The following is a 22,500-nucleotide window of genomic DNA, read 5'->3' as shown; positions in this document are numbered from 1 at the left end:
CATGTGGTGAATAGGAGGTTAATGAACGACATTAGCTGCCTGTAGAAGCTGGAAACAAAGCTGTTGAAAGATGCTAACGGGCGCGTTCACACCCAACGTGATGTGTTTTGTAGGAAGTCTGTGGAGATGCTCATTCACCCGGGTCATAGTCACTGCCGAGGGTGTGGGTTCGAGAGCAACCGGACAGCAGTTGTAGCTTCTTGAAGACGTTTCGCCTCTCATCCAAGAGGCTTCTTCAACAGTCGTTCAAACAGTCCGGAAACTACAACCGAGTCCAGTTGCTCTCGATTTTTGTAGGAAGAGCCGACCTCCGCTCTCGCTGTACCTGGCTGTGTTGGGGGCGTACCAGACTAGCCGCTAGTCGAGCCTCATGAGCTTCCGTAACATGGTGATGTCACGGTGGTACGGAAGTATCGGCTGGACGACTGACGAGGTGTTTCAGGAGCAGAGTTTTCTGTCAGGGAGAGGAGCTCCCTTTACTGAGAACTGTGGGCTTTTAAAACTTTGAAGACCTTCTATACACACAAAAAAGCTGAATAAGTCTCCTTTCATGAAACTTTGCCTGTCTGGTAAATGCCTATTTCTTTCTATCTCCGTGCTTTCTATCGTGACTATTTGGGCTTCAAGGTCTAAATGAGATTTTAAAAAACATCAGTGTTATTCATTCACACTTGACAGAGCTCCTCTAGCGGCACAGATGACGCCATCCATTCTTTTTCAGCGTCTGAATCAACCGACCGTTATTAGTCACTCAAAGCCTTATTAACGTTGCCTTGAATATGGTTTCAAAGAGCTGCTGCCGTACCTGAGGTAGAGGATTCTCGCGATCAGGCCGTACAGCACGATGGCGAGCAGCAGCGGGACGACGTAGAAAATGGCGAAGTCGGTGAGGTAGATGGGCAGGTAGAGCTCCCGCCTCACCCTGTAGCCGCACTGCACGTGTCCGTCCTGGCCGACCTGAACATCGCACAGTTAACACAGGGACGCTGTGGTGGTGGCCCCATCACATCATGATTATATCGCTCTCTGAGAATGACACTTGAGCTCTTCAGACGCTTTTCACATTCCCCTGATGTTAAACCAGCGATTGTAGCAAAGAGGTCGTTCTAGTAACAAGTGTTTTTTATCCTTCTGTTCATGTACTGAAATACTGTGAGGTCCCTGTAAAGGGAACTAATGTGTTCATGTATTTATTTGAGACAACAGCCTCGTGCGCTCACAAAGCAATGTATCATGTAAAAATATATAAATATACAGAAAGCTTTTCACTCGTATTCCATGTATTCTTTGGGGGCCACGGTACACAAACACTTTAGATTTGTTAAATCTGTTGCTGAAGGCTACGCTGTGGCCTACAAAGTTAACACACACACACACACACACACACACACACTCAGCAACACAGCACGTCTCGAACCTGAATGTCCACCAGGAAGAACCACATCATGCAGTAGACACAGGTGAAGATCCAAACCACAGCTATGATGCGCTTGGCCCGGGACACCGTGCACATGGTCTTAGCCTTCATCGGATGGCAGATAGCAATGTACCTGCGGGAGGAGAGATGGTGGAGGGTTCGGACATCAGGTGGATGTCAATATTTTTACTGTTTTAAAACAACTCTATATACTGTAGAGATTGTTTGTCCCGAGCGCTATAGTATCGTACCAGACATTCAATGAATCAGAAACACGTGGTTCAGGCTGTGGTGCGGTTTGAGCACAAAAACTAAGGGGTCAGGTCTAAGAAAAGATTGTGAAAGATTTTAAAGGTTAGAGGATCTTTGTCCTCATGGTTCTATAAATTAAATGTATTATTATTATTATTATATTTATTACAGTGGAATTTTCTCCTGTCATAATTACAAGGGCCACTAGAGGTCCTCATAGTTTGTATATAAAAATCAACGTAGTCATCAGGTCTGTCAAAGGAAGCCAATGCAATGAGATGATGATCAAAATATAACATTTTTTACAATGATGTTAGAGGACAGAATATTAATATTTTCCAGTTAAAACCATAAACCACCATGAAATCAGTGGCTCATGTTGCGTTCCAGTTTACTTCGGAATTCGGACCCCAGAAGTCGGGTTGGTGATTTTTTGCGGCTCGCAGGGCGTTCCATTTGCAACTTCCGACTAGGAGGTCGTAATTCCGAGAGTTCCGAGATCATACTGGAACGATAAACCCGACTTCCGAGTCCCGAGGTAAACTGGAACGCAGCAAAAGTCCAGATGATGTCACTGATGCTTATTCACATGTAGAGTATAAGTTCAAACACTGCAAATTAAAGGGAAAGTGAAATGTAAGCCAGTAATAAGTCTCAACAGCACAAGCCTGTTCTGAGAACAGTAGCAGTTGGCTGTTCCGCCTCCTCACCTCTCCACGGTGAAGGCAGTGATGGAGCAGGAGGACACGTTGATGCCCAGGTACTGCAGGTAGGTGATCCCCAGGCAGCCGGCGTGGCCGAAGACCCACGTGCCCGTCAGACTGTCGGCCACGTTGGGCAGCCCCGCCGCCACCAGCACCGTGAGATCGGCTACGGCCAGGCTGACCAGGTAACAGTTGGTGGGCGTCCTCATGTGGCGCGTGGTGAGCACCACCAGCACCACCATGATGTTGCCCACGATGCCCACGCCGCACACCAGCAGCACCAGGAACACCGACACCGTCTTGTACTCGGAGACGCCGACGCTGGGACTCAGAGAGATGTTGGTCGGGGTGTCGACTCGGGAGCTCGTGTTGTCCGTCATGTCTGTGAAGGGTCTGTCCTCCTTATTCCCCAAGTGTCCTTGAATCAAACGCTTTGACCGTTGAAGCTAACGCTGATGATGGGCTTGACTCTGAAATGTTGCCATGGTTTTTTCCCTCTTCATTTGGGGCACAAGTCAATCATAAAGACATCATGACTCACAGGGTTTTATCGCGACAGAGGAAGAAACGATGATGGAAATCAGCTCTTTAGTTGTTTTCTTGCCTTGAGTGTTGTTCAGCTTTACTGTCTTTTTAACGAACTTCAAACAGTGAAGAAGAATGACATGTTGATCTCATTTTCCGAGGATGACCAGACACCCCTCAGGCCTCCATCCAGTCACCTAGAAATAGAAGAAGGTCCATTAATTGGACAGATGGGGAACTGAGCTGACGGTAACCCCTTGGACTTTCATATGTCATTGTCAAACACGTACAGTACAGAGAACATTTCTCCCTCAGGTATCCACGGTTCTGGCTCGAATCAGTTGATTAGTGCTCTTTTGGAAGCAAAAGTGCTTGTGTCAACAGATAAAGGATGGGGTGGTTTAAAAACAGGGGGGGGGGGGTTGAAAGAACAATGCAAGCTGGTGTTTTCAAATGGCACAGAGACGTAGGTGCCTGCGAGTTCGCTGCTGTAGTTGCACAAATCGTGCACAGAAAAGATCAGCGGTACATTCGTTTTTTGGGGATTTCTAGATGTTCAAAGTTGATGTTTAGTCCTGAAGTGGCACCAGAGTAAAACTCACTGAGTGAAGCTCGTGTAAGGCTTCATCTTCTGCCTCATTAAAGCAGCACTACGACTGCCGCAGCGTTATAATAGTTCCAGGGAGGACCTTGTTAAATGTCCATCAAGTGTAAAGTTGGTGCGAATGGAAAGGTCCCCAAAAATATCAAGAACAAGAACGGCTCTCAGGAGAGTGAATACCTCCACCGAGGCTCAACAGTCCTCTTATTAAACCAACTTTATATCCACTGGATCTGGATTTGGGTCTGCATCAAATCTCCCACACTCGGAGATATCAGCCCCCTCAATATGCCTGATGTTTTTTCCATCAAGCTCCATGAATTATTCCCTGGGAAGTCTCACAATGTTCCTGAAAGTGATAAGAATTCCTGGATACGGCACTTTGTCCGGACCGAGCCAACATTAAATGAATTTCTTCTTGGCCCATGCCCCATGCTTAAGTTCCACCAAGTTTTCTTGGAAATACATTCTCTAATTTCCAACCAACAAACAAACAACAGACAGGGGTGAAAACTTAGGTAATCCTCTTTTGGTGACTTAGAACATTCCTATCAAATGTCACAGCAACGTGGCCAAATACAACTTGCTCTGACCATAAACGTTGGTCGACACAAAAATAAAATCCACAAAGCCACAGTGTTTCATTTTCTGGCGCCATCTGGTGGTAAAGTTGCAAACTGCAACCAACTGAGCGACCGACAGGGGACACCTTACGGTGGCGCACCGCTGATTCCATTTCCTGTTTCTGTCAGCGTCTGAAAATTCAGCGTGAACACGACGTATTCTGGAACCGTTTAGTTCAACAACCGTATTCAACACGACGTAGAAACATGGAGACTCACACGTAGGTCGGTCCACCTCATGGAACTATATTTAACTCATTCACAGTTGATTGTAGATATATGAACACATAGTGATGGACAATATATTCAATTTCTGTGAAAAAGTTCTTCTAAATATTACACACTGCAGCTTTAATTTCTCAGCAGACCCTGTGAAGTCCTCTACTCAGACCTCGGATCCAGAGCCAGAGCCGAAACGTGGCCCGGTGAAGCCCTGATGAGATCCAGTGTGGATCGGCATTAACAGGCAAATATTCAAATGATCCATTAAGTTGCTGCTGAGCCTTCACATGCAACAAATAATCACTGCGCCCAAGGCATAAATCAACCCATAACGAGGGCATTAAGATCATCATAATGAAATATTACAATAAGTGTTGGGTTTCTTCTCCTGCATTTCTGGTTGAGTTACATCCAAATGTGCTAAAAGCCTTTTACAGCATGAGAATTTCTGATTAAAGTCATTTCTTAAACTCTTGACCGCTTGAAACGATTTCGGGGTTATTGGAGGCACAAAGTGATTTTGTTTTCTTCATGGGCAGAGTCCTGAGGTCTGTTTTGAGGTTTCACACTCTGCTGAGAGCTAATTAACCAGCGAGCAATACTGTGAAACTGGACAAGGCATCTGTTGCTCTCTTCACTCATCTGGCCGCCCCGGCACACACACACACACACACACACACACACACACACACACACACACACACACACACACACACACACACACACACACTGGACCTCCCCCTCCTGAGGGCTGCCTCTAATAAATTGAGGTGGACATGAAACGAAAAGTAATTTAGTTCCAGTGTTCTGTCGTCAGTCCGACTGCATCCGCTCTCCGCTCTGTTACACGTCCGCTGCACAGAAGAGACTTCACCTTCTGCACATTCCTGACAGTCCACGCTGGAACGCTGTTCGGTTTGGAGCGTTGTAGAAAACAAGTTACATCCCCGAAAAAATGTCTAAGAGGGAAAAGTCAACAGTTTGGAAAAAATGAGCTAAAAACAGAGTCCTCCTATCGTCACCTCACTCATGATCTGATTTGTTAAATGCGTAGAGAAACACTTAAAGCCACAAGGTATAGTCTTAATCACCTTGTGTGAATTTGCATAACATGTGTATGAAGTGAGCTTTAAAGGTGCTGGTTGGTTGGACAGAGCCGGGGCATCATCGCATAATTAGGAACTTCATTTCCAGTCTTCATGCTGAGCTACAGTCAGATAAGCGTCTTCTGGCCGGTCGCTTCACCTTTTATCGAGTGGCGTCGTCCTGTGACACATTTTCAACTCACTGAGGTCAGCTTTAAATTCACAAAGGTGTTGTCAGTGGGTCTTTCATGGAAATGTATAAGTGGTGCCTTCACCGCTCACGTACATTGAGTAAATTCACTGGTGTAATAATGAAGCAATTAGTGAACTGTACTCGGAAGGTCACCAAACACTTGAGCCTGCAGCTTCTTAAAGGTCACACACGTGTCATGAGCCTCTGTGCTGACGACCACCGCCACGTCTAACGATCCCTGCGTCTCCTCCGTCCAAGTTTAAGGTGATCGCTCGGCCGATGGTCTCATTTCCTGCCGCGCCCCCGGCAGGATGAGAGGAAAATATATTTGACGGAAAGAAGGACGAGGTGTACACTTTACATAAAACAAGACTTTAAGAGTAAGAGTGCAGTTAGAAATAGAATTGTCTGTGTTCTGACGCATTTTATTATGATGTTCAAGTATGAAACAAAAGACATTTATAAGGTGTCAAATCATGTCTTCATCTCCTTTTTCTCTTTCTGTCATGGCACAGTGAATTAATGGATGGACGGATGGACGGATGGATGGATGGACGGATGGATGGACGGATGGATGGATGGATGGATGGATGGATGGGTGGATGGACGGCATCGCGGTGATTATGGAATCACGGTTGGAGCTTTTGCCTAATGACGACAGCAACACGGACGAGACACAGACGTGACTGACGATGAACTTCTGATTCATCTCAACTCACTGACCACAGACGACAAGACGACTCACCTGGTGCGTCTCTGCATCCTGTCAGCCTCCTCAGGAATCTTCTCCCAGCCTGTTTCCATCCTCACAAAATAAAATGTGTGTGTGTGTGTGTGTGTGTGTGTGTGTGTGTGTGTGTGTGTGTGTGAGTGTGTGTGTGTGTGTGTTTGTGTGTGTTTGTGTCATGTCAGTTATAGCCTGCACAGCCACACTCTAACTGTTGTCTACAGATTCTACAAATCACAGTCTCACTGCTTCACACTGAGCCCCGTCACACCCGCACAGACTCACGTGGGAAGCAGCACGCGTGCCTTCAAAATAAAAGGGGATTTTCCTATTTTTGGAATAATTATGTGATGTCACATGCGGAAAATACAGTTATTTGGCGAAGGACTGAATTCCATATGGATTCAACCTGATAATTTCCAAATGGCTGGGGTTTTTTTTACATTATTTTTTGGTGCTAGTCGCAGAACTGTCAGTGTAAGTTTTGTTGTCTATCATAAACTCATAAAATTGCATGAGCGCCTGCTGTCACAGTAATATCGTTCAGTGATATTTTTTCCAAATGTCTGTATCATTAGTTAAAACAAAATGTTAAGACTAAACATGAGGAATAACATGACACTGTCAATTAGCCCCGTTTTTATATCATCAAATAACTAATTGAATCCAAACTGATCAGAAACATGAACCCATGAACATACACGAGTGTCATAAGAACTACCTCAAATAACAGAAACCAATCTTTGGGGAAAAATTATTTGGCATGTATTTGATTTTTTGGTTTGGTCTACGTCCCATCTGCTATCATAGAGGGGGCGGGGTTCATGACCTATACTGCTGCCAGCCACCAGGGGGAGATCCAGGTATTTTGGCTTCTCTTTTTTAAGGAGCTGTCAAGTCGTCCATCTTTATTCACAGTCTATGGGCGCGAGTGACGACACATCTGCTCCCGTCTTAACTGCTCAAGCCCAACTCTGACCGAATGATATCCCGTCGCCCTGTATGTGTCCTGAACCGACGGAAATGTTTTATTTTGAAATGAATGAGAGGAAGATATTTACTTTCGAATACTCTGGCTTGACTCGTCATCCGCGCAGCGCCCTTCTGCCTCCTGTGCTCTCCAGCCTCCTGCTCCTGTCAGGGCTCATGTGTTTCATGACGACTGAGCTTCATTGACAGCTGCGACCCACGAAGCATCCAGGGGAAAAATTAGAGGTCCGAGGCCCAAAAGAAAAATAAATTGTTTCATTCACCATCTATTTACACAGAAAAATGTTATAATAAAATACAGCAGACCACAAACCAGACTGTCTCCTAAATATCACTGAACGCAACATTTTAAAAGATTATCATTTGCCAAAAATATCAGTCACACTGGGTTACTGGTGGCCTGTGTTTCCTCCCACTGTTTACATAAAACTGAATAATATGAAACATGAGAATACAAATCATAATCATTATAACACTCCACACACACATCAGCAGATATCAACCTGTGTCATTGTTGCCATCTAGTGACGAAAATCAGGAAGGAATAGTCAGGTACTGTACCTCAGAGTCAGGATATATAAGAATAATTACTGTGATCACCTCAAGGCTCAGAAAGCGAGGCAACACACACATTTAGCAATCAAATATTAGTTTTATTCAAATTAATAACAATAGAACCTAACAATTGGCTCGTGTAAGTGCGGGAGAGACGTTTTACACCATATTTTCCCAGCAATGTCCATGAATTGAAAGGTTATAAAATAATTTCTAAATAATTTAAAATGCAACGTTGCCATAGCCTGGGAAGTGAAAAGCAGAAGTCCATCAATCACTAGCTGGAGATTATTTACTGCTGCTTGCTCACATTTTTCTGAAAATGTGTCTTCCAATAAGGCCTAATAGATCAATAATAATTCTCTGATACAGCCAAAGAAAGAAAAATACAATGAAGCCTAATTCAAACAAAGTGGAAGATCAATGCAATTGATTGTCATGTCATAATTTTGCACTTCTGGTTGGATGTCAACTGCATTTCATTGTTTCTGTACTTGTACTATGCAAAATGACAATAAAGTTGAATCTAACCTAATAATCTATGATCTAATGTATAGTTACCAAAGAAATTTTTAAATTTGGATATATAATATATGGAATATGTTGTTGAAATATATGATACATATCTAAAGGAATATATCCATAAAAATATGTGTAAAATATCAATATATTGTTTGTATTTTATTTTATTTTATTTTATTTTATTTTATTTTATTTTATTTTATTTTATTTTATTTTATTTTATTATATTATATTGTATTGTATGGTATTATGTTATATTTTACGATATTGTATTGTCTTGCACTATATTATAATATATTATATTATATTATATTATATTATATTATATTATATTATATTATATTATATTATATTATATTATATTATATTATATTATATTGTATTATATTTTATTATTATATTATATTATTTTGTAATATAATGTATTGTATTATTATATGATATTGTAATGTATTATATTATTTTGTAATGTATTGATTTGTATAATATTATTATTTTATATTGTATAATATTATATGGTATTGTACATTTAATTCCGGAGCCGGTCTGCCGGACGCCCCTCCCCATCGGACTGTCGTATGTTGATGACGTCACGGTAATGGCCGCTGTCGCCGTGCCGTGCGGGTTTTTTTTATTTCTCTGCCACAGCGGTTAAACTAACCGTTCACTCGTTTACTGTAGACTTCAAAAAACACCAGAGATCAGCCGGAGAGGGGAGTTCTCAACGAAGCACTGCCGTCTTCAAACAGCTCCGGGTCGGCAAGGTGAGTGGTAAATGTGTGGTCCGTTAACAGTTAGCAGTTAGCAGCTAGCTGCGCTTTTTAGCTTAGCTGCAACGGAGGCTGCATTGTTGATGGAAAGACAAGCTAGTGTGCGACAGTGCGCGCGCTCACGAAGCGACGCTCTCCGGCTAGTTGTGCTCTTTTATCTAAGTCGTCAGTTTGTTCGTCTTATATTGCGCCAGGAAAGGTTTTCTGTTCCAGTGAGGACGGAGTTAGCCCCGGTGGGTTAGCCCGGTGTTAGCTAGCTAGCTAGCGCTGCTAAGTTCACGGGGCCTTGTTGCCAACCAACGCGAGCGCAGCCGTCACAAGTGTTGCACCGGTCGTTTGCAACGTGAGGGAAAGTAAAACACTTCACAACTCGTTGTCTGGCGTGTGGTCGCGGTTGTGTGTGTGCACACAAGTGGATGTGTCGACAGTGACTTAAGCTAGCTCGGCGCAAGCTGACGCTGTTTTCTTTGATGTTGAATTAGCGGCGTCGCAGGCTAATGGCTAATTTAAACACATTGTTGCGGCTACAGTGATTTGAACGTGAAGGCAGTTGTGATGCTTTTCATCCAGGTAGCGAGTTATACTTTATTGGTTATACTATTCATACATTTTGTGAATTACTATGTGCTAATATTTGTTTTGTCTTTATTGCCAGCTCAATTTTAATGTTTGGTAGTGTTGTCACGGTAATCACGTTATCGAGTTATGATACATGAATATGAAACTCAACAATAAGCCATTGTGTCTAGTCGACATGTTTGTTTGTTGACATAACATCTCTTCTCGTTGTAATCAATTACTTGTATTGGTCAATAAAATAATTTCTGGGACGATATATATCGTGGCAACAAAAAGTAGTTATCGTGACGAGGCCTTATTTTAACGTTAATGTAGTTGTGATACTTTTCATCCAGGTAGTGAGATATATGTATTAGTTATACTTGTCATACATTTTGCGCTAATATGTTTCGTCTTAATGACAAATTCAATTGTTACGGTCTGGTAGTGTTGTTCTTCGTTTCTTATACGTGTCATATTAATCTGACTTTTGATAAACAAAATGCTGGACTATGGTTAGTCGGCTTATTCCTTCCCTCCCTGTATTTTTACATTTAGAGAACGTGTTTATTACTTTTGTTTGCAGTTGGAGGTTTTTCTTTAACTTAATATTTTTCTTCAGCATTGTGTATATGTTTTTTTTAACAAACTCCTGTGTCTCTGTTTGCTCTTATAGAATATTCTCTGATGGATTCTCCTGAAAGCCCTACCCAGTCGCCCCAGTCCCCCGAGGAAGAGGAGAAGGGCTTTTCCGACAGCGAGCTGCTTGGTTCCTCTGACGAAGAGGAGGGCAGGGTCGCCTCGGGCAGCGAGGTAGTCCACGAAGAGGAAAATGGAGAGCTGCTTGACGAGGACGATGAAGAGGAGGAGGAGGTCGTGGGAAACCGAAGGAGAGGTTTGGAATTAGAGGGATTGAGTGAAGAGGATGAGGTGGTCCTTGTCTCTGACCCGGAGGATGGGGAAGCTGGAGGCATGGGACAGGAGGATGAGCCCTTTTTACTGATGGAGGGGGATGAAGATGGTCAGCAGGGGGACCAGTTAGATGGAGAGGAGGAGGAAAAGGAAGAAGAGGAGGAGGAAGAGGATAGAGTCATTGACACGCCGCTGTCTCCAGACTCAGAGCCAGAACAGGTCAAGAGCTTCACCGATGAAGACGATAGGGAGGAAGGATCCGGTGACTATAGTAAGGATGCCTCGGCAAAGACTCAGACTGCCGGGGGGGAATATGAGGAGGAGGTCGAAGACAAAATCAAAGCAGAGGAGGAAGAGGAGGAGGCAGAGGAGGAGAGAATGAGAGCTGTGGAGCAGGAGAGGAGAAGAGCCGTCGTCGCAAAGGAGATGAAGGACGACTCTGCGTCCGTGTCCCGGGAGCTGGACGAGCACGAGCTTGACTACGACGAGGAGGTGCCGGAGGAGCCCAGCGTCCCCGCGCACGAGTATGAGGAAGACGAGGATGACGCGGAAGAGGAGAAGAAGAAGAACAACAACAATGAGGACAAGATCATCAAGAAGAAAGAGAAGAAGCTCATTCTCCCCCCGTCGCCCAGGAACAGCGAGTCCAGGAGAACGGACGACCGGGCACGCAGAGACTCCTTCAGAGACAAAAAGAAGGAGGAAGACGATGGAGAGATTGATGAAGGAGAGATCGATGTGAGTGCTCAGAGTTTGGCTGCTTACATTAATCAATGTGAGGAGAAGTTGTTCTCTTCTCTGGAAATAGTTTTTGTACATTCATCGGATGAAAACTCTGGAAAATTTGGAGCGTTTTAAAAATAAATACTGGAATTAAGGCAGGACAATGTTTGGGCATATTTGAATAGATCAGATCAAAATAAAGCCAGTTCTGTCACGTCAGCTTCTCCCTTGAGCTCGAGCAAGAAGAAGGGTGTTTTGCGTCAGTCGGCCAATCAGGAGACAGCCTCAGTGCCTCCTAATGTTTGTTTTAAAAAATTTGAGCCTGGACTTTCTCCGCAGTTTTCCATTCACGTATAATGAACAGTAGCCTGGGACCCAGAGGAATTCTGGTAGCTCATTTAAATTTGCTCTGCCAGACTCACAGTCTGTCCAATCACAACCCTATTATCTGATAAGGGGTGGAGTTTATACCAATGACGCGGGACAGAGAAGCGACTTTTGTAAACAATCAAGATGGCTGCCGCTGATGAACGACCATTTGACTACAAAGTATATGATATTTTCAAATGTCTCCTACAAAAAACGAATGTGATGAATCATCATCACAGACATCGTCTCCTCTCTGCTCTGGTCTGTTGATCAACAGACGTCACGTGATTCATTTCTCCAACAGGTTGTATGTCTATACAATTGTGTCCAAAGGCATTTTGGTCTCTGTCCATTGGTAACACCTCTTGGAAATCAAAAATGAACCGAGGAACCAGACTAATACTAATACGTATTTGAGTATAAGTGTGACAACATCAGGCTAAATGAACGCAGCAGCTGTGGAATCTGGGTCGGGCAGCAGCAGGCGGCAAAGAGTTTTTGTTAACAGTCATCAACTCGCTCGCTGTGAATCATCTGGTGATTTTGCTGTTTCCCCACTTGGACTCACTCTGACATTTAAGGGTTAGGGTCATTTGGGGTAAAGCATCCCCTCCAGAAGATTTCTGGAAAATGTCCAGACTCTCAGTGCATGTTCGAAAGCAGCTGTAGTCGAAAAATGTTTAATGGGACCTGTAACGTGTGTCGTGTGTGTGTCGGGCAGGATGACGACCTGGAGGAGGGCGAGGTCAAAGATCCGTCAGACCGCAAGATCAGGCCACGTCCCATCTGCAGGTTCTTCATCAAAGGTAGGTGATAAGGAGCAGATGCTCCACCCACAATAGAAGAAGAGGCACGGCTGATGTTGGACGCTTTGTGTCAAACATCAGTGTGTCGAGAAACAGAACCTGTAGATGTAAATGTGTCTCTGCACGAAGGACGACGACGGCAACGACATCGAGCTGATGTTTGATCTCGTCTCTGAGGGTAAAAGTATAGACAACAGCTTTTGACTTGACTTAAGTTTTAATACAGACAAACACAAAGAAAGCTGTCTGGTGATTCTTATTATTATGTTATGATAACTAAAAGCAATTGTCTGTGTAATTATTGAAGTACAACAATTACATATTGTAGTATTTGTTTTCTTATTGTTTTCTTTAGAGCATGTTAGTAATGTTATTTTTGCGTTAAGCTCTTGTTCTGCAACTTTCTGTACAGTAGGGGGCGTCGTTGTACCTTATATAGTTTCCAATTTCTTAGTACCACTGAGAAGTATTCAATCATAAACTAGACATTATAATGTAGATTTAAGATTATATTTATGCAGTTCTTTGACGGGAACAAATATAAAGGTTAAATATATAGCTATTTGCTACCGATCATTTTTTTAAAAAGTCAAATAATATATATTTTTTATTTTTTAAATAAATATTTTATTTCATTTTGGGAGACCAAATAAAAAAATATTTGTTGGTTTGCTGGAATGTTAAATTAAATGTTCAGTTTCAAATAAATATTTATAAATTGTAGTTTTGTAAAAGATCTTTTCCTTGAAATTCAAGACAGTAAAAAGTAAAATCAAGGCTATTTAATTAATGCAATGGTGAAAAAATTGGCAAAATAAATTAATAGCTGAAAAACCGATATTCAGCCAAGTGTTTAATTTTTTTCTCTTTCGGCTAAATGTATTAATTTTGGTCCGTCCCTATTCACAGAATTTCCCAGTTTGGGATGAATAAAGAATTTATCTATCTATCTATCTATCTATCTAGGATACTGACCATATTGTTTTAGCCATAATGAAAAAAACAAATTCAGTGTCTAACTTGGCTGTTGCAAACATTGACCTCCTCTCATTTCAGCATCTTGATCCAAGGAAGAACCAACCCTCGACAAATATTAATATCTTTTTACCTACATGTTTGTTATTGTTTGTCTCCTCCAGGGAACTGTACCTGGGGTATGAACTGTAGGTTCATTCACCCCGGAGTCAACGACAAGGGCAACTATTCCCTCATCAGTAAACCAGACCTCTTCTCACCAAACGGAGCGCCCCCTGGTGGACCGCACCCGCTCATACCCAACAATCCCTGGGTACGTTTCTCTCTCTCTCTGCACATCCACATCTCTTGTGTGCAACTGAAGAAAAAACACTGAATGAGTTTTTTGTTGTTTGTAGGCGGGGCCTGCAGTGGAGGAGCTCCCTCCCCCACCTCCTCCAGTGGAGCCCCCGGTGGAGAGCGCGTGGGAGCGCGGCCTGAGACACGCCAAAGAGGTAAACGAATGGAAACAATACGTTTTGATGTAAACTGACCGTGGAACAGATTGTGTAGTTTGGAAGTTTTACAGTTTGTGAAATAGTAACAATAAATTTAACTCTTTTGCTAGTTTACTAGGAACACAAATGCAGTTTGATAATTAATCCTCCTTAATTAAAGTCGATATTGATCAGTTTTTGTTGAAACTGGTTCAGATGTGACTCAAAAAAAAATATTTTGCAAGCCCCAAATAATATTTATTATACTGTATCCGGTTCGGTTTCCCACAGATGCTGAAGAAGGCCACGATCCGTAAGGAGCAGGAGCCCGACTTTGAGGAGAAGCGCTTCAATGTGACCATCGGCGAGGACGAGAGGGAACTGGACAAAGAGAACGAATTCTTCAGAGAGCGCAGTTACCGCATCATCAGAGAGTAAGACACTCTGTAAACACAACTTCACAGTATCCTGACATCATTAGATGTGATATTATCAGAAACATTATTATTTATGATATTAAATTAATGTGTGTTCACCTGTGTTGTTTTTTTCTGATGACGTGTTGATCGTGCAGGGAAACCCCGGCATTAACTACAAAACTGTTTCTTAAAATAAAAGTAAAAACAATCAGAGTCTTGGGAGATGACGCACTACAGAATGAATAAGACAAACACATACATGTATTGAACAACGTTAGTTATAGTAATTTAATAATTGAACTAAACAAAACAGAACATGAGCTACGTCTGCACTGATACAGTTTCATTTTTAGATATTGTTTTAAAACTAATCTCCGTCCACACTGACGCCATGGACACACTGATCGCTGTACCGTTCATCTACTACACGTTTTGTAATCACATGACCTGGTCACGTGCGTGCAGGTGTAAACAGGTAGTTGATCGTCTACTCTACTGCAGTTGGTTGCGTATTATAATTAAAATAATGGTTAGTTGCAGCTCTAGTTGTGGACGTAGCCTTTAGTCGGCTGCTTCATCTCCTTGGTTGCAGCTTCATCCTGAAGGCATCATATAGATCTGATGTGTAGTAAATTAATAATCCAAACGTGTCTTGACTGATTTGTTTTGTTCTCCTCTTTCAGTGAAATGGAATTCAGAGATCCTGCATACGGCGGGTGAGTGTCGACTAACTTATAAAAAAAGCTCCTTAATGAAACTTTTGTCACGTCTTCTGGGAGTTTTTTAAAAGGAGGAAACAAACTAGAGATGTTCTGATGACAGATTTCTGTGCTTTTAAAACAATAACAACTTATAAAATGTATTTTAACATCTGTTTGCTACTAACTCTGTTTGAAGTGATGATCGCTACCGTTGCTCAGGTTAAAACCTTTTGACAAACAGATTCATACAGAGAATGAAAGGTCTTTGAACTGAAGAAGATCACAAATAAACAACAGCTACTTCCCCTAAATAGCTGAATAACATGCAGCAACACTCAATAAATAACTAAAAGACCTTTTAGTCTGTTTTCTTTGACAGTTATAGTATAAAAACAACAATATGGTTCATGTCATCGTTTTATTTGTGCGACTTTCCAGCCTGAAATGATGGCAAAGCGCTGATATATTTCTCAGCTCTGTCTTGAAGTCACACGACCGAAACTGCTTCTTCTTCGCCGCTATGAAAACAGAGCTTGACGGTGACGGCACAGCGCAGAAGGAAGTGATTTCTGGTAGAGAGCTGGTGAAAATGTCAGCGCTTTGGCAACATTTCAGGCTGGAAAGTGCCGTTTTATCTGTGTGGAACTACTTAAAAGACGTGGTATCGGATCAGTACACATTTGTCTACTCGCCGAGACCCGATCCGGCGTTTTCCTCAGTATCAGAGGCGTTTCAAAAACTGCACCTTTAAAGATGTTCTGATTCCGATACCAGTGTGTAATTAGAACTTATTCCAAGAAATTTAACATTTTGTCCATAACTATGTGTTTATATACTAGTTAAATATAGTTCCATGAGGTGGACCCGACCTCCATGTGAGTCTCCATGTTTCTACGTCGTGTTGAATAAGGTTGTTGAACTAAACGGTCCAGAATACGTCGCGTTCCGACGCTGCCGGAAATGGAATCGGCGGTGCGCCGCCATAAAGTGTCCCCCTGTTGGGTGCTCAGTTGGTTGCGGTTTGCAACTTTACCACCAGATGCCGCTAGAAAATTACAAAAGTAACACACTGGTGCTTCAAAAAAATAACCATCAAAAACAATGTATTCTTCTTTGTGTGTGTCATCACCATCTCAGTAACGTCTGTGAGGTACTGAACAGTTTCTTCGATGCGTCTCCCTCAGCAGTGAACCGTATAACGATCCGTACTACGACTATGAGATGGAGGCCCTGTGGCGAGGCGGACAGTACGAAAACTTCAGAGTGCAGTACACAGAAGCGCCTCTTCCTTACCACTACACTGTGAGTATCCTCGATATCCTCTTTGAGAAAATATATTCTCTGTAACGTTGAATATTTACATTGAGTGTAAAGAGCCAAATGTGTTTTCGTAAAACAAGGACAGATTATCAAGCCCTTTTTTTTTTTTTTCAAAGGTGAAATTATTTTTTTGCGAGTTGTAGTTGTTATTTTCATGTTGTGTAACCCAAAACATTTTACGAAACAAACAATACTATCTATACTTACACATTCCATGAACGAAAAAGGAGCAGGAAGAAGAAAAATCTTATATCGCCCCGCCACTTTTCATATGAATAACGTTTATACAACTTTTTTTTTTTACAAATCAAATCAGAACCAAATCAATATACTCCTATACAATTATATTAATCAATAGCAATCATCAGAACTTAATTATTACTCCATACATAGTGGAGCTGCAACAGTTATCGTATTACTAACAGTAATCAATTATTAAAATAATCGTCAACTATTTTGATATTCGATTAATCTGTTTAAGTAGGTTTTATGGGAAAAAAAGTCATAATTCTCTGATTTGAGCTTCTGAAATGTGAATATTTTCCTGTTTCTTTGCTCCTCTGTGACAGTAAACTGAATATCTTTGGTGTGTGAACAAAATAAAACATCGTCTTGAGGTTTTTATGACATTTTATGAACCAAACAACTAATCAATTGATCTAGAAAATAAACAACAGATTCGTTGATTATGAAAATAATCGTTAGTTGCAGCCCTAATACGTACATAGTTTTGTTATTTGTTCTTTGTTCTTTTTTTAAAGTGAAAAAATATTTGAGCAACATTTTTCGCACTTTTATATTATAAAATTTTTGGTGTACATATATATATATATATATATATATATATAATGTTGTTTTTGTTTTTCTTCTTCACAAATCTCAAAATAAGAATGGTTTCTGTATTAGATTTGTATATTTACCATCTATCTTTATGTTGCATTTGTATACCCACTATTAATTCTCATATTTATATTCTTGCTGTGTGCATATTGACTATTGACTCCACTTTAAAAACAAAAAACTCCATATTTGTTCATATCCGCCTCTGCAGGAGCGCGAGCGCGACCCCCAGGAGCGCCACCGGGACCGCGACAGGGAGCGGGATCACCGGGAGAGGGAGCGCCGGCAGCGGGAGAGGGAGCGCGAGAGAGAGCGTGAGCGCGAGAAGGAGCGGATGCGGCGGAAAGAGGAGTGGGAGCGCGACCGGATGAAACGCGATGAGAAGGAGCGGCCGAGGATGCGACCGCCCCGGGACGCCCGCGAGAAGAAGGACGAGGAGAAACTGAAGCCTCGCTCGCTGCTCGACATGCCGCCAAAGTAAGTGACGCTTTGTTTTTGAGATATACATGTGAAATATTTTAAAAAGTAAATCCAAAACCTCAATGATAAGTGGCTGAGTGTGTGACAGTTTTAAGTCACAGTCGTTGTAGTCACAGGGTGTAGACAGACGAGTACCCATCAACAAACGCTTATTGATTTGAGGCATTGATAATATTTGGCAAGATGATATAAGGGAGTAAAAAAAATTATTATGTCGTATATATATTTTATAGAAAAGGAACAAAACTTTTTCAATGATCCCTAAGAGGTTGTTATCAAACCCAAAGAAAACAAAGTAGAAAAAGAAATGTAATTGACACTTGATGTTTTACAGTTTAACCACACACTTTATTATAAATAACTAAAGAAAAAAGAAAAATAATATATAGAGTTTGAATTATGAAAAATCTACTTTTAATTGTATTATCTAATGTTAAACATATTAGGTAACATATTGTAAATGCACATATTTTTTTACATTGTTTGTTCTGTAAAAATGAAAGTTTTCAGATACCGATACGTCTGTGACAGGCTCATATCAGCTCTTAATTATCTTTTAGATTCTTTACGTTCGTCATCTTTGCGACTAGAGGCCACTAAATCCTAAGTAATCGACTACTAAATTAATCACCAACTATTCTGATAAGCAATCAATCATTGCAAGTAGTTTTTTATGGAGAAAAACTTTTCAAAATTCTCTGATTTAAGCTTCTTAAATGTGAATGTTCATCAGTAAACTGAAAATCTTTGGTGTGTGGACAAAACAAAACATCATCTTTACTTATATACAAATATTAATACGTGCAAAACTCTTGACACATTTACCTTGCAAATGAAACCTAAACCAACGACAATAATTTACCAATCAATAGTTTTAGTGCTTAATTTGTTTTCACTTGTCATTTTCACAAAACATCATCTTGTGGTGTTTGGGAAACACGATCAAAATTTTTCACCATTTCCTGGACTAAACAACTAATCCATTAATCCAGAAAATAATTGACAGATAATGAAATTATTAGTTAGTTGCAGCCGTAAATGTTGCCTCATTATTAGTTAATTAAAATAATAATTTTACTGCTATTTTATCTGCATTAAAATGTGCCACAGCCCGGTTTCTCCATACGCTCGTGTTAATCCCTCAACACAGACCTGTCGCTCTCACTTTCATGACCATAAGTTTCACCTAATTGTTGTTACATTCAGTTTGGAAATTACACTGCGTCATACATTTAACGTTTTCATTGACGCAGCAGCAGCGAATCACACAGCTTCAGTTCAGACTTGTCAGCTCGTGTTAAAAAAGAACATCAGCGTCGCAATCCTTTCAATGTAGACGTGACCAGACGACCTCGACGACTTCAATCTGCCGCAGATTCATGTAACATATTTACACCAAACAAATTGAATATATATATCAGAAGCTCTTTGGTTTTACATTGATATTTAAAAGTTGGGAAATAAAAAAGCATTTCCTCTCATCGAGGTGTGAAAGGAAAGTTTCACAACACAGAGGTATTGAGTGTGTCCGCCGTGACAGAGGCCGTGTGTGTGTGTGTGTGTGTGTGTGTGTGTGTGTGTGTGTGTGTGTGTGTGTGTGTGTGTGTGTGTGTGTGTGTGTGTGTGTGTGTGTGTGTGTGTGTGTGTGTGTGTGTGTGTGTGTGTGTGTGTGTGTGTGTGTGTGTGTGTGTGTGTGTGTGTGTGTCAGAGATTAACCCTCTGATGATTAGTCATTTGTCTTTTTCCTGTTTGAGTAATACATTGTCCAGTATTCATTAATTTTTCAATATCCTGGTGCAGGGTTGGTCATGGTGATACCGGCCCTAAATCGATACTTTTTAAACTAAGCCAGAACTTTTTTTTTTTATTGTCAAGGCAAATTGGAACTTGAAATTTACATATTAACTGTTAACAGTTTAAAGTAAACTTTGATCTTGTATCTTTATTTCGAACAATTTAAAATAAAATGTATAAAATAATAACAAAAAGAGCAAAAAAAAATGAATAACAACAAAACAAATTCCAACACAATATACACTAGACCCGTTCGAAAAGGGATAGGAAGAAGCCAAGGCTTGTCAAGTCCTACCCCAAATCCAAGCTAAACTAAACAGACACATTAAAACAAAATAATACTCCAATTTACGTCCCAATCACAAGCTATCAAGAAAAGAAGAACAAACAAAAGAACAAAAAACAAACAAATAAATAGTTTCAGTGCTCAATACGTTTTAATTTTTTCACATTGTGTTTATTTAACTCAATAAATGTTATAATAAATTAATAGATTATTCTTTTCTTTTTTGCAAATTCAAAACATCCATTTGATACCTGAAAAAAATCAAGCCTCTTCATTGAGAGATTTTATATCCATATTTATAATTTAATAAACAATATATATTTGATACTGTACAATATATTTATTCTCATAACTCAAACTTAGCAAAGCAAAGTCCTGTTGATATTTGAGAAGAGACTGTTCAGGGACGTGGAACAAGCCTGTTCCCCAAAATGCAAATTATGCACCGACATCATTTCGTTTGTCCTTTTTTCATTTCTAGAGCTTTGCTTTTAAATAATTAGTGTTTTTTATTGTCACTAAATGCATCACAATTAATAATATTTATTTATTTATTTGCACACCTATAACTGCCTTAAAATCCAGATGATGAAAAAATGAGAATGTGTCAGTAGAGGTCAAGAAGCTACAGGCTCTCAACTTAAGAAGAAAAAGAAACAATAACAAAATATTTTAACTATGCTGACGTTATATACATTATAGGGAAAAACAACAACAAGAGATGACAAATAACAAGAAGCACACAAAATGAACAAAAAGACGAACCAATACAAACAAAAGAAGAAAAAATACATGAAAGAGAATATACATACACATCAAGAAATAATTAGATGTGCTGACAACTTCTTATAATGTTCAAAAGATGACGAGCTCTTAATAACGTGTACTTGGGCGTTCTGTATCTGTACACCGCAATATCTGAGGGAGTACCGTCCAATTAGTTATTACCAGTTACTGCTGAAAGACAGCACAACTAAAATATTCCTCTTGTTGCATCACGGCGCTGCAACTCGAGCAGCCTTATTCTTTGGAAGAACTTCCGCATTGTCTTTGAGAACTGACTAGTCTGATGACACAACCAGCGGTGTCACATGTTTCCATTGTTTTGTCCCCTCTTGGTCTCCGTCTGTGAAATTCTGGAACTTTGCCGTGTTTTTTCCCCGGAGGCGACGACAATTGAAGGTGACACTCCTGCCTGCGGCGTTTTGTCATGAACAGCCGGGAGCCGACGCCCGTGCTTTTTGTTTTTGGGACGTAGAGTGCGTCAGTGATATACATTACCTGCTAGAGGCCGTGTAGACATCCTGCCACGTGGCTTGGCGCTTGATGAGCGACGTGTGTGCAAATTTCCATGTGATCTGAACTTTATTCACGGCTGACGACGAACTGGTTCGACCCTTTCTGCACTTTGTTCTTGGGAAATACAGCCAAGCTCCCGAAAACATTCCACCTGGAAGTTTTTGTGAGAGGCAAGTGTAAAAAAAATCAAAATGCAAGTTTAAGATTTAAACATTTAGCTATGTACAAATAATATACTATAAATTGACTATAGCGTTGCATAGATTTCTAATTTACAGTAAAACTAATTTTCAGTATTGCCTTCCACAGACGTAGTGCTTATGTTTACCAATATGAAATCTTTTATTGTACAGAATAAACAATGCAGAAAAAATTGTGCATTTATCTTTACATTTTACCTAAAATAAATTATAATGTCTATTTTCTCAATGCAAGTTCTATATATTTGGTTGAATATGTTTTCTTTTTATTTAGTTATTTTGGATCAAGTTTATCGTTAAATTAATTTAAAACATTTCTTTTGTCGTTAAGGTTTGATAACGACATCTTAGGCATCATTGAAAGATAAATATGTATATATAAATATATATATATTATGAAAAAAAGAACAATGGTCGTTCCTATTTTCCTCCTGTTAGTCAGAATCGTTGTCGTAGTCCGAGTTAAAAAATCTTAGTTAATCTTAATATACTATATTACATTTTACGTAAAATAAAATATAATGTCTATTTTCTCAATTGAAGTTCTATATATTTGGTTGAATTTGTTTTTATTTATAGTTATTCATGATACATTTGATGGTTAAACTAAAATATCAAACCTCAATTACATTTCTCTGTCATAGAGGTTTGATAACGTCATTTTAGGAATCATTGACAGATTAAATATATATATTTTATCAACTGATGTATAGGTATTTCGAAAATCTTGTACTCCCTAATATTGATATCTATGATCAATTAAAAAAAGATGAACTTCCTCAACTGGATTTAATCGCCTGCTCTAAACTAAATAACAAATTGTGATCATTGTTGATTAATCTGTCGATTTATTACTTGTTTGGTCCATAAAATATCATAAAATGGTGACGAAGATGTTTTGTTTCGTCCACACACCAAAGATATTCAGTTTACTGTCATCGAGGAGCAAAGAAACCAGAACATATTCACATTTATAAGCTGAAATCAGAGAATTCATACTTTTTTCCCATAAAAACTACTTGAACCGATTAATCGACTATCAAAAATAGTTGGCGATTAATTTAGTAGTAGATTACTGACTGACTAACTGTTGCAGCTCCTACTGACGTCAGGTTCAGTCAAAGTTGACCAGGTTCCTCAGGCTGATTCATTAAAC

The 22,500-nt window shown here is 40.2% G+C and overlaps 2 protein-coding genes across 4 annotated transcripts in view; one reads left to right on the top strand and one right to left on the bottom strand.

Annotated features, from left to right (window-relative positions):
* Window positions 1-9,472, bottom strand: part of trhr2 (thyrotropin releasing hormone receptor 2) — a 22,421-nt gene extending 12,949 nt beyond the window's left edge. Inside the window, exons 1-6 of the mRNA XM_047333290.1 lie at window positions 9,078-9,472; window positions 7,411-7,528; window positions 6,368-6,427; window positions 2,380-3,095; window positions 1,418-1,550; window positions 806-957 (exon numbers count right to left, since the gene is read on the bottom strand). Coding sequence (XP_047189246.1) covers window positions 806-957; window positions 1,418-1,550; window positions 2,380-2,753 — 659 coding nt within the window. The 5' untranslated portion in view covers window positions 2,754-3,095; window positions 6,368-6,427; window positions 7,411-7,528; window positions 9,078-9,472. The remainder of the gene's footprint in view (window positions 1-805; window positions 958-1,417; window positions 1,551-2,379; window positions 3,096-6,367; window positions 6,428-7,410; window positions 7,529-9,077) is intronic.
* Window positions 8,992-22,500, top strand: part of zc3h18 (zinc finger CCCH-type containing 18) — a 25,610-nt gene continuing 12,101 nt past the window's right edge. Inside the window, exons 1-9 of one of the 3 annotated variants that reach the window (XM_047333288.1) lie at window positions 8,992-9,180; window positions 10,421-11,394; window positions 12,470-12,554; window positions 13,694-13,842; window positions 13,928-14,023; window positions 14,297-14,439; window positions 15,108-15,140; window positions 16,310-16,427; window positions 17,497-17,762. In XM_047333288.1, the coding sequence (XP_047189244.1) occupies window positions 10,432-11,394; window positions 12,470-12,554; window positions 13,694-13,842; window positions 13,928-14,023; window positions 14,297-14,439; window positions 15,108-15,140; window positions 16,310-16,427; window positions 17,497-17,762 (1,853 nt within the window). In that variant the 5' untranslated portion in view covers window positions 8,992-9,180; window positions 10,421-10,431. The remainder of the gene's footprint in view (window positions 9,181-10,420; window positions 11,395-12,469; window positions 12,555-13,693; window positions 13,843-13,927; window positions 14,024-14,296; window positions 14,440-15,107; window positions 15,141-16,309; window positions 16,428-17,496; window positions 17,763-22,500) is intronic. The other 2 variants (XM_035642603.2, XM_047333289.1) reach the window with 2 other exon arrangements.

Source organism: Scophthalmus maximus, chromosome 7 (genome assembly GCF_022379125.1).
Source record: "Scophthalmus maximus strain ysfricsl-2021 chromosome 7, ASM2237912v1, whole genome shotgun sequence".
NCBI lineage: Eukaryota > Metazoa > Chordata > Actinopteri > Pleuronectiformes > Scophthalmidae > Scophthalmus > Scophthalmus maximus.
The sequence above is the reverse complement of the archived record's forward strand: the minus strand, read 5'-3'. Positions and strand labels throughout refer to the sequence as shown.